Source organism: Anguilla anguilla, chromosome 6 (genome assembly GCF_013347855.1).
Source record: "Anguilla anguilla isolate fAngAng1 chromosome 6, fAngAng1.pri, whole genome shotgun sequence".
Taxonomy (NCBI): Eukaryota; Metazoa; Chordata; class Actinopteri; order Anguilliformes; family Anguillidae; genus Anguilla; species Anguilla anguilla.
Window position 1 is genome coordinate 50,598,310 of NC_049206.1, and position 15,061 is coordinate 50,613,370.

General features: G+C 36.4%; 3 protein-coding genes and 1 pseudogene across 3 annotated transcripts; all 4 read right to left on the minus strand.

Annotated features, from left to right (window-relative positions):
* Positions 1-2,348: 2,348 nt before the first annotated feature.
* LOC118230428 (trace amine-associated receptor 1-like) lies at positions 2,349-3,580 on the minus strand. The gene has a single exon (XM_035423440.1). It carries the CDS (start codon positions 3,501-3,503, stop codon positions 2,481-2,483), a length of 1,023 nt encoding a protein of 340 aa, XP_035279331.1. The 5' UTR covers positions 3,504-3,580; the 3' UTR covers positions 2,349-2,480.
* A 1,381-nt stretch (positions 3,581-4,961) lies between these two features.
* LOC118229094 lies at positions 4,962-7,042 on the minus strand (annotated as a pseudogene).
* A 2,509-nt stretch (positions 7,043-9,551) lies between these two features.
* Positions 9,552-10,883, minus strand: LOC118229093 (trace amine-associated receptor 1-like). Its single transcript, XM_035420780.1, has one exon. The coding sequence runs from the start codon at positions 10,698-10,700 to the stop codon at positions 9,678-9,680; it is 1,023 nt and encodes a 340-aa protein (XP_035276671.1). The 5' UTR covers positions 10,701-10,883; the 3' UTR covers positions 9,552-9,677.
* A 1,765-nt stretch (positions 10,884-12,648) lies between these two features.
* Positions 12,649-14,789, minus strand: LOC118229091 (trace amine-associated receptor 1-like). Its single transcript, XM_035420778.1, has 2 exons — positions 14,410-14,789; positions 12,649-14,160 (listed from the first exon to the last, which is right to left on the minus strand). Exon 2 carries the CDS (start codon positions 14,116-14,118, stop codon positions 13,084-13,086), a length of 1,035 nt encoding a protein of 344 aa, XP_035276669.1. The 5' UTR covers positions 14,119-14,160; positions 14,410-14,789; the 3' UTR covers positions 12,649-13,083.
* Positions 14,790-15,061: the final 272 nt, after the last annotated feature.

Consider the following 15,061-nt stretch of genomic DNA (forward strand, 5'->3'; position numbering starts at 1 on the left):
CATGCCACAACCCATTCGATTTGGTGCCATGCCACATGGTGGTGCTATAGCAGTCAGCTGAATTTCCACAAATTAAACAATGATCAATTCTGCTCCATTTGTCAAAAGTTCCCCCTTTACATACAGAATAAATTTGCCTCAAGGACCCATTAGCCTATGATTATAGATTATAGAAAAAAAAAAAAAAAAAATTAAAATACATCTCGTAGACAGACCAATTTGCAGGGAACTTGAATTATAGCATGTACTTAAAAATATCTTTAAAAGTAATATAAACAAAGTTGCTATGCTTAAAAACATGCTCACAATAACCCAGTGAATTTGCATGTTTTTACTAAAAAGCTAATAAATCCCAGACAGTCAGACAAAAGTGATGAAACTTGGTAAGACTATGTACAACTCCATCCTGAGGACATCACCTCAATTATGCTATGGAACGCAACACATTTTTAAAATCACATTTTCCTTGTAGACATTTGAAACTGACTTGCTGACTGAGCATTGATCTGAGATATTTAACTGCTTACAGTTAGGAAACAGCATAGTTTGAGAGTGGTCTCTGGGTATAAAGTAAACCATTTTTTGTTGTGGCTGTGTTTTAACATTTGCTATTAATATCTTGGATCTGATGCTTACTCTATGTGGCATTATTTCCACAATCCTTAGACACATTGGTGAGAGAATTGGTTATTTGTGTACCTCGTAAGAGCAGGAAATAGGACAACAAAAGGTCCCATTCCCAATTCCCCATTCCATGGGATGGCATGGAATTAATGTTAAATTATCAAAATGCTTTGTACATTGTGAAAAAGAAAGAACCTGAAGTAATCGGCCATTTGTTTTTGATATCAAGCTAGCATCAGAAGTCATGACAATACTGTGTAATCAGTCTGCACTCAACTCTTCTTCTCCGATGCTCACTTTAGGCCCTCATGTGCAATACACCGGTCCATTATCTCCTTAACATGTGATGAAATATCAGTGTTTCAGTTCCCTGACGGGTAAAGTTGTATATCATTAATTTATGTATCGTATAATTTATGCATCACTGAAAACATATTCAGAGTTTTATGTTTATTATCATTTAAAATGTATAACATTCATAATTGTTACTGAGCACTGCCCAAATCCAGTGTAAACTGAACTTGGATCTAGCTTTTGGACAGACTCTTTGAGGTTTTGCACAACCACTGCCCAAAGGGGCATACAGTTGTAGGAGGGCAAGTGATTACATCATTTAGCCTGATTGTGTGTACTGACACCTTTAATTAGCAGGATGCCTATGAGAATTAGACCATCATTAACAGGCTAACCTGGTGCCAACAGGGCCCCATGATCCCTGCATGTGTAAGATTGACTAAACAACACCTCACCTGGGTGGCTAATCAAATTGAGCTGTGAAGTTGTGTAGGAAAACAAAGACTTTATTTGCCATAATGGGGCACAGTGGGAGACCCAATGTACCATGCACTGTTTTTACTTCTGCAGCAAACAATACATCTTCCATTAATGGCCTGTGCACCATAGTATTCCTGCAAATCATTTGGAGAACTTTTTATAAATAATAAAGGTGGAATACATCCAGAAACATCAACATTAAGAACAACAAAGCATTGTGATATTTTATTGATATAAAGTCTCTTAGTTACAGTAAACCAACAGATGGTTGAAAGGCAATCTGTGTTGCATCCTGCATATTACTTTGATCTCTGAAAAACTGTTGCTTTCTTCATTGAGCAATGCATATATATATATATATATATATATATATATATATATATATATATATATATACATATATATATATGTATACACACACACTTATGGATCATCCAGACCACAAATCGTCATGTCTTGGTATTGCCTTTTCACCAGAAAAGGAAAATGATACCACATGGTGATTCAGGGCCTGGATCCAGAGAAAAGTGAAATATGATTATTTAAATGTTTTTTTTTTAAATCTTTTTTTTTGGTGATAATCTTGCTGCGGTGGTAAAATTCATAGGCTACTGTAGCTACATTGGATGTTGGTCATTTGGTCTATGCAAATAAATAATTTGCATTTCAATTATTTGTCTATTTCTGATATCAAGAATTGAATTTTAACTGGTTAAAATTCAGTTCTCACTATCAAGAATTCCAATTACTACTTATTGAAATTCAATTCTTGATACCGAGAATGCCAATTGTTACTAGTTAAATTTTAATTTGATTTATAACTAGTTAATATTGAATTATTGATATCAAGAATTAGAATTATAACAAGTTAAAATTGAATTCTTGGTAAATGAGTTGAATTAATCTAATTTGTAATTAGAATGTCATTCATTACTGTTTCATTGTTTGCATATTTATTAAATGTAAAAGTTATACTTTTCAATATTATATCGTAATGTATCGTAAATCATTCAGTTTGTATAATTTCATTAGCATTTTTTTTGCAGAAATTTTACTTAAATCCAAGTCAAAGCAGGAGCTTTTCAGTCTGTGGACAATTTTGTTCTTGAGGAATGAGCTTGAAATATATTGCCAAAAATGATCATTTTGAAGGCTTTCCTGAACCAACTGTAAAAGAAAGAATAAACGAATGGATTACAAGTTGAATTCAAATAGCAAACCCAGATAAGCATGTCATATAAAGCAGGAGGAATGGAGTAATTAATGATTGGATCAATTATGTTACACAGAAAAAAGGGTGTCCAGCATGACAGGTATACCCCCAAAACGATAGCCAGAGTCTTTGTAGCCTTTTGCTCCATCTTGCTGTTTTCAGAGTTCACATTGTTACAGGCAATGCTGTGAATAGAACGAGCTTGCTTCTGAGCAACATGGAATATTTTCTTATATATGACCAGCATAATGAACCCAGGGATGTAAAAAGATAGAACTGAAGCTATAATTCCAGATGTTTTGCTCAGGAAAATGAAACAGCCCCCAAAACAATGAAAGCTATTGTAGTAAAAATCTTCAACGCCCAAAATGTTCAGTTTCATAAATATCATTCCAAACCCAATGATGAATGACAGGTTCCAACTGATCAGGATCATGATCACTATAGTAGAACTGGTGATCTTGGTCCTGTAGTGGAGGGGCTGGCAAACTGCATAATACCGATCAATGGAAATGAAAGAAAGATTCAAAATGGATGCATTGGATAGCATTACATCCGTACTTGAGTGGAGTTTACAGGCCACATCTCCCAAGTACCAGCATGTCTCAATTGTGCGCACCATGCTAGGAGGCATGATGACTACTGCTAGAAGGAAGTCAGTCACTGCCAGAGAGAGGACAAGGCAGTTGGTTGGAGTGTGCAGCTGTTTGAAATGAGCGATGGAAACGATGACCAGGAGGTTTCCACACATGGTTAGAATAATGATGGTCAGGAATAATATATACAGTGGAATCCGTATCGCTGTTGGGTAGGTGGCCTTTGGGCAAGATGTATTCACAGACTCGTAACAGAAGTCTGAATGTTCATTCATTCCAGGTTGACTGAAATTCATCGTATTATGTTGTCAGGTATAACCATTCACAACTGACACTCTAGCTGGAAGAACAAAGTAGCAAAAGAAAAACATTACAAAGCATTCATAGCTGAATCTTGAACATATGGATCATACTTAACATCACCTGAACAGCAGTATTCTTTAAAATGTATTTTATAGTTACAATTCCAGCTCTCACCTCATAAGTCAGTTGTGGTGTAAAAAATAAAAAAAGGATATATATATTTATATTTTTAAATTGAAATACATTCTACCACCTTCATTTGAGTGTAGATAAATATACATACTCTGAGCCACTGAAATAAACTAAGGCTCTCTCAAGACTTCTGACAGATGTCCTGTGGCAATGTGTAGCATCAGTGGAGATGCTTCTGTTATATAGCTTGCTCACCATCCCACAAAGCTTTGAGGTGACACAGTCAAGGTGCTGTTATCCCCTGACCATTGAGAGCAAGCATGGATTTTCCCTTCTGCTTTTGCTACTCAAACCACTGACTGCTTAAATGCTTCCTCATTAGAAGCTTTATGAAAAAAAAAATCCACCACAAAAGAGGTCATCACAAAGCCCTGACCTGAATGCCATAGAAAATGTGTGGCCTGAACTGAAAAAGCATGTTCGAGCAAGGAGGCCCCCAAACCAGTTCTATCAGGAGGAATCGGCAAAAGGTCCAGTAAAGTATTGTGAGAAGCTTATGGAAGCTACCCCAAGCATTTGATTTAAGTTAAACAATTAAAAGGCAATGCACCACATACTAACATAGTGTATGTAAACTTTTGACCCACTGAAAATCTGATACCTGAAAGCTGAAATAAATCTGTCTCTTAGCTATTATTTTGAAATTACCTCAAATAGAAATAAAGTAGACACTGTGATTGACTTAACACTGGAAAAGTATGATAACATGTAATGTGTGGAGATGTGAAAAATTGAGTTTGAATGTCCTTAGCCTAGGTGTATGTAAACTTTTGGCCACAGCTGTAAAATGAGATAAAAGCATGCAAATCTCCGACCAGGATTCATATAACTTGGATTTCAATTGAACACATATTCTTTTCAGTTAGACTCCTCCCCAGGTGTGCATCTATCATACCCCCTCTTAAACCACCCAACTCAGGATAACACACAGTGAAAACAGTTTTTCAGTTGCACAGAAATTCCAGTTAAGCACACTGTAATGTGTTTTGAAAGGGTGATGATCGAGGAAATAAAACTCACTTTTACATCTCTTTAACTCAGTTGAACCAGGTTTATAGACAAACCAAGCTGTTCAATCTTGACTATCCTCACAAATTATTGTCCCCAATTATGTTGTGATATTAAATATATATCTTATTGCTTTGCCCATCTGAGTCTACTTCAGAGGTGGTGAAGGCTTTTCTTCATTCACATTGACAACAAATAATAATTAAGGAGGAACTTAGCATTTCAGCTTGTTTAATCAGTAGAGCCCATTTAGAATAGAGATGACACAGTTTGTAGCACAACACATTTATTTACAAATAATTAACAAAAGTCGTAGATAAGAGAATTAATAGAAAACATATTTATTTTGATAAATATTATAGTTATGTAATACTCTCAAGTCTCTTAAAACCTGTGGTTATTAAACTCTGGCTTTCTGAGTGTTGATGAAAAATTTAGCCACTTAGTGATCATGTCCTTTGGTGTGGAAAGTCTGTGTTGTGGGAGGGTGTCTTTGAGCGCCGCAGAAACTTTCCTCCTGGCTTTGCTGCCAGAGGCCAGTTGGTTTGGATTATTCACCGAAACCAATGTCTTGACCTTAGGTTTATTCAGAATCTTTCATGACAGGAGTGAAGAGTCAAGTCCCAGCTTAATTGACAATGTCTGTCATGGTGGTCTCATCACAAGAGCAGGCCCAGTTTGGTCCAGGGCCTTGGAGTCTGTTCTGGGCAAGCAAGAAGAATAAAGGGACGCAAAAACCCTGTGTTTGCTGGACTTCTATCTGTCTCCCACAAATATGAGGAGCGGGTGGTCTTATGAAGCATTGCACTGAGTTGTAAAATGTTCTCAATTTTCTTCTGTTGAAAACGGGAGATAAGTGGGAGCAAATCCTTAACTTTGCTCAAAATTGAATCCAATGTGTGTACATTACACCACATATCTAAAACCATGATGTAACCCTAATTAAATAATTGTAAACTTTCACATTTCTTTATAGACAACTGGTTTGCTGCAGAAATTTTGTAGTGCAATCAGACTATTAAATGTTCAAGGGCAACCTTTTAACATTTTATTCTTAATCAGGATTTCATTCTTAACTGTTTACTTTTTAATGATAATATGACGTAAAGTCTGCATATCATGCAGTCTGTATAATTTCATTAGCATTTCTTTTGCATAAAATTTACTTAACTCAAAGTCGAAGCCGGAAGTTTTCAGTCTGTGGACAATTTTGTTCTTGAGGAATGAGCTTGAAATATATTGCCAAAAATGATCATTTTGAAGGCTTTCCTAAACCAACTGTAAAAGAAAGAATAAACAAAAGGATTACAAGTTGAATTCAAATAGCAAACCCAGATAAGCGAGTCAAATAAAGCAGGTGGAATGGAATAATTAATGATTGGATCAATTATGTTACACAGAAAAAAGGGTGTCCAGCATGACAGGTATACCCCCAAAACAATCGCCAGGGTCTTTGTAGCCTTTTGCTCCATCTTGCTGTTTTCAGAGTTCACATTGTTACAGGCAATGCTGTGAATAGAACGGGCTTGCTTCTGAGCAACATGAAAGATTTTCTTATATATGACCAGCATAATGAACCCAGGGATGTAAAATGATAGAACTGAAGCTAGAATTGCAGACGTTTTGCTCTGGAAAATGAAACAGCCTCCAAAACAATGAAAGTTATTGTAGTAAAAATCTTCAATGCCCAAAATGTTCAGTTTCATAAATATCATTCCAAACCCAATGATGAATGACAGGTTCCAACTGATCAGGATCATGATCACTATAGTAAAACTGGTGATCTTGGTCCTGTAGTGGAGGGGCTGGCAAACTGCATAATACCGATCAATGGAAATGAAAGAAAGATTTAAAATGGACACATTGGATAGCATTACATCCGTACTTGAGTGGAGTTTACAGGCCACATCTCCCAAGTACCAGCACGTCTCAATCGTGCGCACCATGCTAGGAGGCATGATGACTACTGCCAGAAGGAAGTCAGTCACTGCCAGAGAGAGGACAAGGCAGTTGGTTGGAGTGTGCAGCTGTTTGAAATGAGCGATGGAAATGATGACAAGGAGGTTTCCACACATGGTTAGAACAATATACAGAATATATACAGTGGAATCCGTATCGCTGTTGGGTAGGTGGTCTTTGGGCAAGATGTATTCACAGACTCGTAACAGAAGTCTGAATGTTCACTCATTCCGGGTTGACTGAAATTCATTGTATTATGTTGTCAGGTATAACCATTCACAACTGGCACACTTACTGGAAGAACAGAGAAGCAAAAAAATAGCATTTACCTTACCAAACATTCATAGCAGAATCTAGATTAATGCATCACACATAAAATCACCTGAACAGCAGTATTCTTTGAACTGTATTTTATACAGTTGCAATTTCAGCTCTCACCTCATAAGTCAGTTGAGGTATAAAAAATAAAAAAGATATATATTTATATTTTTTAATTGAAATACATTCTAACACCTTCTTTTGAGTATACATAAATATACATTCAGTAAATATTTTGAGCCACTGAAATAAACTATGGTTCTCTCAAGACTTCTGACGGATGTCTTGTGGCAATGTGTACAAGAGCATCAGTGGAGATGCTTCTGTTATATAGCTTGCTCAGTGTCCCACAAAGCTTTGAGGTGACACACTTAAGGTGCTGTTATCCCCTGAGCACTGAGAGCAGCCATGGGTTTTCCCTTCTGTTTTTGCTACTCAAACCGCTGACTGCTTAAACGCTTCCTCATTGGAAGCTTCATGAAAAGAATCAGGAAGAATGTATACTAGATGATATGAAGAATCAACTTTCAAGACAAATCTACTCAGTTAAAATGTTGAATGCCTTTCAGGCTGGCCTACGACATGCTAAAGATATACAAGCATCGTCACTCCTTGTTATCCAATGTTAGACCTACTAGAAGCAGCATCTTTCCTCTAAGATTTTATTCTCACAAGCAGTATATCCATAGAAGTGCAATTGCAATCAAATGAATAAACAAGCAATTTTTTGTGAATAAAGTGTATTTAAAAATGACAGGAATGTTTTTTATTTTACCTTTATTTATCCTTTATTTTGGTTAGTCCCAGTGAGGTCAGAGAATCTCTTTGGCAAAGATGAACTGGCCGAAAAGGCAGCAGTGCATAAAATAGTCAACAGTTTTGAGAAGTTAAATTCTTTAAAATAAATCAGTATGTTTGAGTCAGTACATAAAAATGAATCAAACTTTAGAGTTTTCGAGTCACTTAAGTTACTTTCTCAATTTTAACTGATAAGAAAATAACACTCATTTTGTCAAACTTACTTTTTACTTTTGATTTCTGCCTGGCTTGAGCACAAGTCACTCCATTTCTAGGAGAATGTAGGGTAACCGATACAATGTTCTGTAACAGTTGTGAGGGACTGTATTTCTTTTTTCCCGCTTAGGCACCGTATCTTTCATTTCTTATGGCCTCAATTAAACAACACAGTCTAAAAATATAATTCTTTTAAATGATTGCTTTTATCGATCACTGATTCAAGGTGGACTGCTGTAACACCTACACTCTTTCAAAGCTTAGGCTCTTCGCACTTTGCAAAGAACCTCGGTAAAGCCACTAGAGATAACAAAATAAATAAGAAGGCAATCCTCTTCCCATAAGGCGGGCTGAAATTGACACCCCAGCTTGATGATTATGGTATGTTATAATCCGATAACTGTTCGTAACAAGTCAAACAACTGCTAATACTACAGCAATGGTATTGAAATCACTAAAATTTCCCTCTGATCCCTAAGCAATCAATCTGGTCTTTGTGTACAGGCTAGCAAAAGTCATTGAGCATTCTGCGTTATTTCCAATGAAGCAATGAGCCAACACACACCTGCAAGCCACATTTTCAAAAGCAGGTTATGATAGAAATATTCATTTTTAGACATTTAGTCTTATCCAGAGCACCTTACTGAGCCTATATTCTTATAGCTCAAGTCTTTCTTCCATTGACATTGACAGTAAATAATTATTTAAGAGGAACCTAGTATTTGAGGTTGTTTAATCAGTAGTGCCCACTTAGAGATGACACAATTTGTAGTGCAATACAGTTATTATAAATACATAATTATACAATTAACAAACCATAAACATAGATAAAAGAATTAATAGAAAACATCGTATGCATTTTGATAATTATTACAGTTAGGTAATACTCTCAATTCTCTCAAAATCTGAGGTTATTATACTCAGTCTGAGTGTTGTTGAAGAATTGAACTGTTCAGTGGTCATATCCTTTGGTGTGGAAAGGCTGTGTTGTGGGAGAGTGTCTTTGAGTGGAGCAGAAACTTTCCTCCTGGCTTTCCTGCCAAAGGCCAGTTGGTTTGGATTTTTCACTGAAACCAATGTTTTGACCTTAGGCTTACCCAGAATCTTTCATGACAGGAGCGAAGAGTCAAGTCCCAGCCTAGTTGACAATGTCTGTTATGGTGGTCTCATCACAAGAGCAGGCCCAGTTTGATCTGGGGCCTTGGAGTCTGTTCCGGTAAAGCAGGCAACTGTGTTTGCTCGTCATCTATCTGTCTCCCACAGCTTTGAGAAGAGGGTGGTCTTATGAAGCATTGCACTGTGTTGTGAAATGAGCAAATCCTTAACTTTGCTCAACATTGAATGCAATGTGTGTACACTTCCCCATATATCCAAAACCATGATCTAACCCTAATTAAATATATGTGAATATTCACATTTATTTATCCTGGAAAACTGATTTGCTGCAGAAATCTGGCAAGTGCAATCAGGCTATTAAACTTTAAAGTGCAATCTTTTAACATTTTATTGATAATCAGGATTTCATTCATAACTGTTTTTTTTGTGTATTTATTAAAGTGCTATACTTTTCAATATGATGTTGTAAAGTCTGCATATTATTCACTTTGTTTCATTTATTTAATTTGCATTTCTTTTTGCAGAAATTTTATTTAAGTCAAAGTCGAAGCTGGAGGTTTTCAGTCTGTGGACAATTTTGTTCTTGAGGAATGAGCTTGAAATATATTGCCAAAAATGATCATTTTGAAGGCTTTCCTAAACCAACTGTAAAAGAAAGAATAAACAAAAGGATTACAAGTTGAATTCAAATAGCAAACCCAGATAAGCATGTCAAATAAAGCAGGTGGAATGGAATAATTAATGATTGGATCAATTATGTTACACAGAAAAAAGGGTGTCCAGCATGACAGGTATACCCCCAAAACGATAGCCAGAGTCTTTGTAGCCTTTTGCTCCATCTTGCTGTTTTCAGAGTTCACATTGTTACAGGCAATGCTGTGAATAGAACGGGCTTGCTTCTGGGCAACATGGAAGATTTTCTTATATATGACCAGCATAACAAACCCAGGGATAAAAAATGACAGAACTGAAGCTAGAATAGCAGATGTTTTACTCAAGAAAAAGAAACAGCCTCCAAAACAATGAACGTTATCATAGTTCAAATCTTCAACAACCAAAATGTTCAGTTTTATAAATATCGTACCAAACCCAATGAGGAACGACAGGTTCCAACTGATCAGGATCATGATCGCTATAGTAAAACTGGTGATCTTGGTCTTGTAGTGGAGGGGCTGGCAAACTGCATAATACCGATCAATGGAAATGAAAGAAAGATTCAAAATGGATGCATTGGACAGCATTACATCCGTACTTGTGTGTATTTTACAGATCACATCTCCCAAATACCAGCATGTCTCAATCGTTCGCACCATGCTAGGAGGCATAATGACTACTGCCAGAAGGAAGTCAGTCACTGCCAGAGAAAGGATGAGGTAGTTGGTTGGAGTGTGCAGCTGTTTGAAGTGAGCGATGGAAATGATGACCAGGAGGTTTCCACACATGGTTAGAACAATGATGGTCAAGAAAAAAATATACAATGGAATCCGTTTCACTGTTGGGTAGGTGAATTTTGGGCAAGATCCATTCAAGGACTCGTAACAGAAGTCTGAATGTTCACTCATTCCGGGTTGACTGATATTCATTGTATTATGTTGTCAGGTATAACAGTTCACCACTGGCACACTTTTTGGAAGAACAAAGAAGCAAAAGAAAAACATTTACCTTACCAAGCATTCATAGCAGAAACATGGATCACATTTAACATCATCTGAACTGCCGCATTCTTTGAAATGTATTTTATCCAGTTACAATTCCAGCTCTCACCTCGTAAGTCAGTTTTGGTGTAAAAAATAAAAATAAAAAAGTTATATATTTATATTTTTAATTGAAAAAAACAACAACGTATAATACATTAATTTGAATGTAGATAAATATACATTAAGTAAATATTCTGAGCCACTGAAAGAAACTATGACTCTCGCAAGGCTTCTGACAGATGTCCAGTGGCAATGTGTAGCATCAGTAGAGATGCTTCTGTTATATAGCTTGCTCAGTGTCCCACAAAGCTTTGAGGTGACACACTCAAGGTGCTGTTATCCCCTGAGCACTGAGAGCAAGCATGGATTTTCCCTTCTGTTGTTGCTACTCAAACCGCTGACTGCTTAAGCGCTTCCTCATTAGAAGCTCCATGAAAAAAATCTGAAAAAATGTGTACTAAATTATATAAAAACTCAACTTTCATGACAAACCTATGCAGTTAAAGTGTTGAACACCCTTCAGGCCTACTACATGCTAAAGATACAAGTATAGTCCCAAGTTATCCAGTGTTAAACCTACTAGAAGCAGCAACTTTCCTGTGAGATTTAATTCTCACAAGCAGTATATCCATAGAAGTGTAATTGCAATCAAATGAATAAACAAGCATTTTTTGTGAATAAAGTGTATTCATTAATTACAGGAATGTTTTTTATTTATTTTTATTTTTAATATTTATTTTACTTTTATTTATCCTGATTAGTCCCAATGAGATCAGAGAATCTTTTTGGCAAGGGAGAACTGGCCAGATAGGCAGCAGAGTGATAAAATTATAGTCAGTAGTGCTGGGAAATCCAAATCTTTAAAAAATAATCAGTACGTTCCAGTCAATGATTTGTTGTTGCTGACATACATGTAAAGACTTTGGCAGTGAGGTCTTACATCATTGAATTGTTTAATATCAATTACAAATTAGCCACATTTTAATTTCTTTGATTTGTTTGCATTATATAATTAAGAACAATGCCATTTCAAAGGAGAAGTGAAATAATAGCCTGCTAGGCTGCCTCCATTGGGCTTTTGTTTAGTACTCTGAGTGCTATAAGGCATGTGTTGTGTTTGGCGTTTGTGTTGTAGTAGTGTAGAACAGAGCTACCTTGTACTGTATGTCAAGTCATTTTGCTTATTCAGAATTGCACAGTGCCTTTTTGAATTCATGATGTCATGATGGAGAGCAGTCAAAGAACAGAGGTAAGGGGTATCAAATGAATAAGTGAATGCCTAAAAATAAGGCATGTAGGGAATGTGATCATCATTTGCAACGTTATTGCCCCTATCTGTCGAGAAACTAGAACAGGTGGGCAATGAGGGTCAAACTTTTTCTAATCGGTTTCAGTTCTAGAACATTTTCACAGTTTCAAAACTTTTTTCAAACCTACAAAGTATGGCATTGATTAAACACCATACTCATGTTATTAAGGGGTGGGGGGGGGGGTGTAAGCAGTTTTCCAAATTCTGGAGAATTCATTTGAGACCAAGGTGTGATTAAAAAGACAAGCCATTGTTTGTACAATGAAATAGGCAGGTAACTTTAGAAAGCCAGGTTCTAAGTTATCAGGGCCAGCCGGTTTTCTAGGATCTGTTTTTTAGGGCTTTATGTACCAAGGTGACAGATGAAGTCAGAAGGTCAGATCAGTACAAACCAGACTGTCAGCACAAGTTGTAGGATGCACAGGAGAGGGAGACACAGAATCGAATTATAGAGCCAGATGCAATGAAGCACACATTAAAGCAATTCAGCATAGCAGATTTATCACACAGCTTCAGAATCCTTGGTAATTCATGGAGGAAACTCATTACAGTTTCCACATCTCAGTCTCCAAATCTCCAAATTTTCCAATTGAAATGTAGCTTGCACAAAACATGACACCCAGGTACATTCTGTATAGGTCTCATAAGCTGCAGTTTCTTTTTGCCTAATTCTTTCACTATTGCATGTAAAACCTTACACTTGTATAATGGTAAAACCTTAATGAAGCAAGTGTGAACTTTTTGTGTTTCTTTACCACTGAAAGTAGGTCTGTTACAGAACTCTAATATTGCTTCTCATAATTTCATTTTTAAATGAAACACTGTTTTTGCATATTTATAAATGTAAGAGCTATACTTTTTAAATGATGCTATACATCTGCATCTCCTTCACTTCCCATTATTTAATTAATTATTGAAGTCAAGTTGAAATATTCAAATTAAAGTCAATGCAGGAGCTTGTCATTCTGTGGACAGTTTTGCCCTTGAGGAATGAGCTTGAAATATTTTGCCAGAAATGATCATTTTGAATGCTTTTCTAAACCAACTGTAAAAGAAAGCATAAACAATAGGATTACTTGTTGAGTTTAAATAGCCAATCCAGACAAGTGCGTCAAACAAACCAGGTGGAACAGAATAATTAATGATTGGATCAATTATGTTACATACAAAAAAGGGTGACCAGCATGACAAAAATACACCCAGAACAATGGCCAGAGTCTTTGTAGCCTTTCGCTCCATCTTGCTTATAGATGTGCTGTTTCCAGTTTGTATCTGCTGACATGCAGTGCTGTGAATTGAGCGTGCTTGCTTCAGTGCAATGTGGAAAATTTTCTGATAGATACTGATCATAATGAACCCTGGTATGTAAAAAGATAGAACTGAAGCTATTATTGCTGATGTCTTGCTCTGGAAAATGAAACAGCCTCCAAAACAATGAAAGTTATTATCGTAAAAATCTTCAATACCCAAAATGTTCAGTTTCATAAATATCATTCCAAACCCAATTATGAACGACAGGTTCCAACTGATCAGGATCATGATCACTATAGTAACACTTGTGATCTTGGTCCTGTAGTGGAGGGGCTGGCAAACTGCATAATATCGATCAATAGAAATAAAAGAAAGATTTAAAATGGACACATTGGATAGCATTACATCCGTACTTGAATGGAGTTTGCAGACCACATCTCCAAAGTACCAGCACGTCTCAATCGTTCGCACCATGCTAGGTGGCATGATGACTACTGCCAGAAGGAAGTCAGTCACTGCCAGAGAGAGGACAAGGCAGTTGGTTGGAGTGTGCAGCTGTTTGAAGTGAGCGATGGAAATGATGACAAGGAGGTTTCCACAAATGGTTAAAACAATGATGGTCATGAAGAAAATATACAATGGAATCCGTATCACTGTTGGATAGGTGAATTTCGGGCAAGATCCATTCAAAGACTCGTAACAGAAGTCTGAATGTTCACTCATTCCGGGTTGACTGAAATTCATTATTTCATGTGGCCAGAAATACTTTTTTTTAAATGGATACACCTGTTGGAGAAAAAAAGAATAAAAATATACATCTTTGCAGCAAAAATGTATAGAAAATGATACACAGAGAATAAAAATAAACAGGGTTACCAGGCAAGCAAACATAAAATAATTATTAATGTTATCTGTACTCTACTTAAAAATGACTTGGCTTAAATTAATCTCTATTTATTAATATGTATTGCTTCATTCGAACAGAAGTTTTCTTCTTAGAAATGTATTTCTTCGTTTATAAATTCTTCCTCTCACCTCAGTTGTGGTAATAAAAAAAGTCTCCACTGCATGTTATACAGGTCAGTGTTATAAGAAAATTCACGAATCAATACAAATATTGTCAGTTTGTAGTCTGATTAAGGCTTTCCCAGGACTTCCTTCAGATGTCTTATGGCAATGTTCAGCATCAGTAGGGATGGTTCTCTTTTGTACCTCTCTTTCATGCTAGTTTACTGTACACACAGTCGCACAAAGCTCAGCTGTGGCTCTCCCATGATGCAACTGCAGTATCCTGAGATTATCCCTTTACGTCATTTTGGCTACTCAAATCATTGATGGCTTTAAAGCAGTACTGTACTGAGTAAATCATTTTCAGATGAGCCAATGACTCAGGCTCACCCCCTGTCAGTCACTGCTGGCACAGTATGGCTTAGTTCACGTGTCCACATGTTTTTGGTGCGGCTACCAAGGCTGCACTGAGATTTGCTAACCTTTTAAATGCATGTTGTAATATGAACAACCAAGTGAATGTCATTGGAAAGATTTTCATATAATTTTTTTATTAGAAGTTTGGTGCCCAAAAAGGGTTGTGTATATCATATTCCCAGCCTAATTTGGAATGATTCACTTTCGGCTTTCTTTCATATTTCTTTTTTCTTAAATCGTACCTCATGCATGCATTTTGATT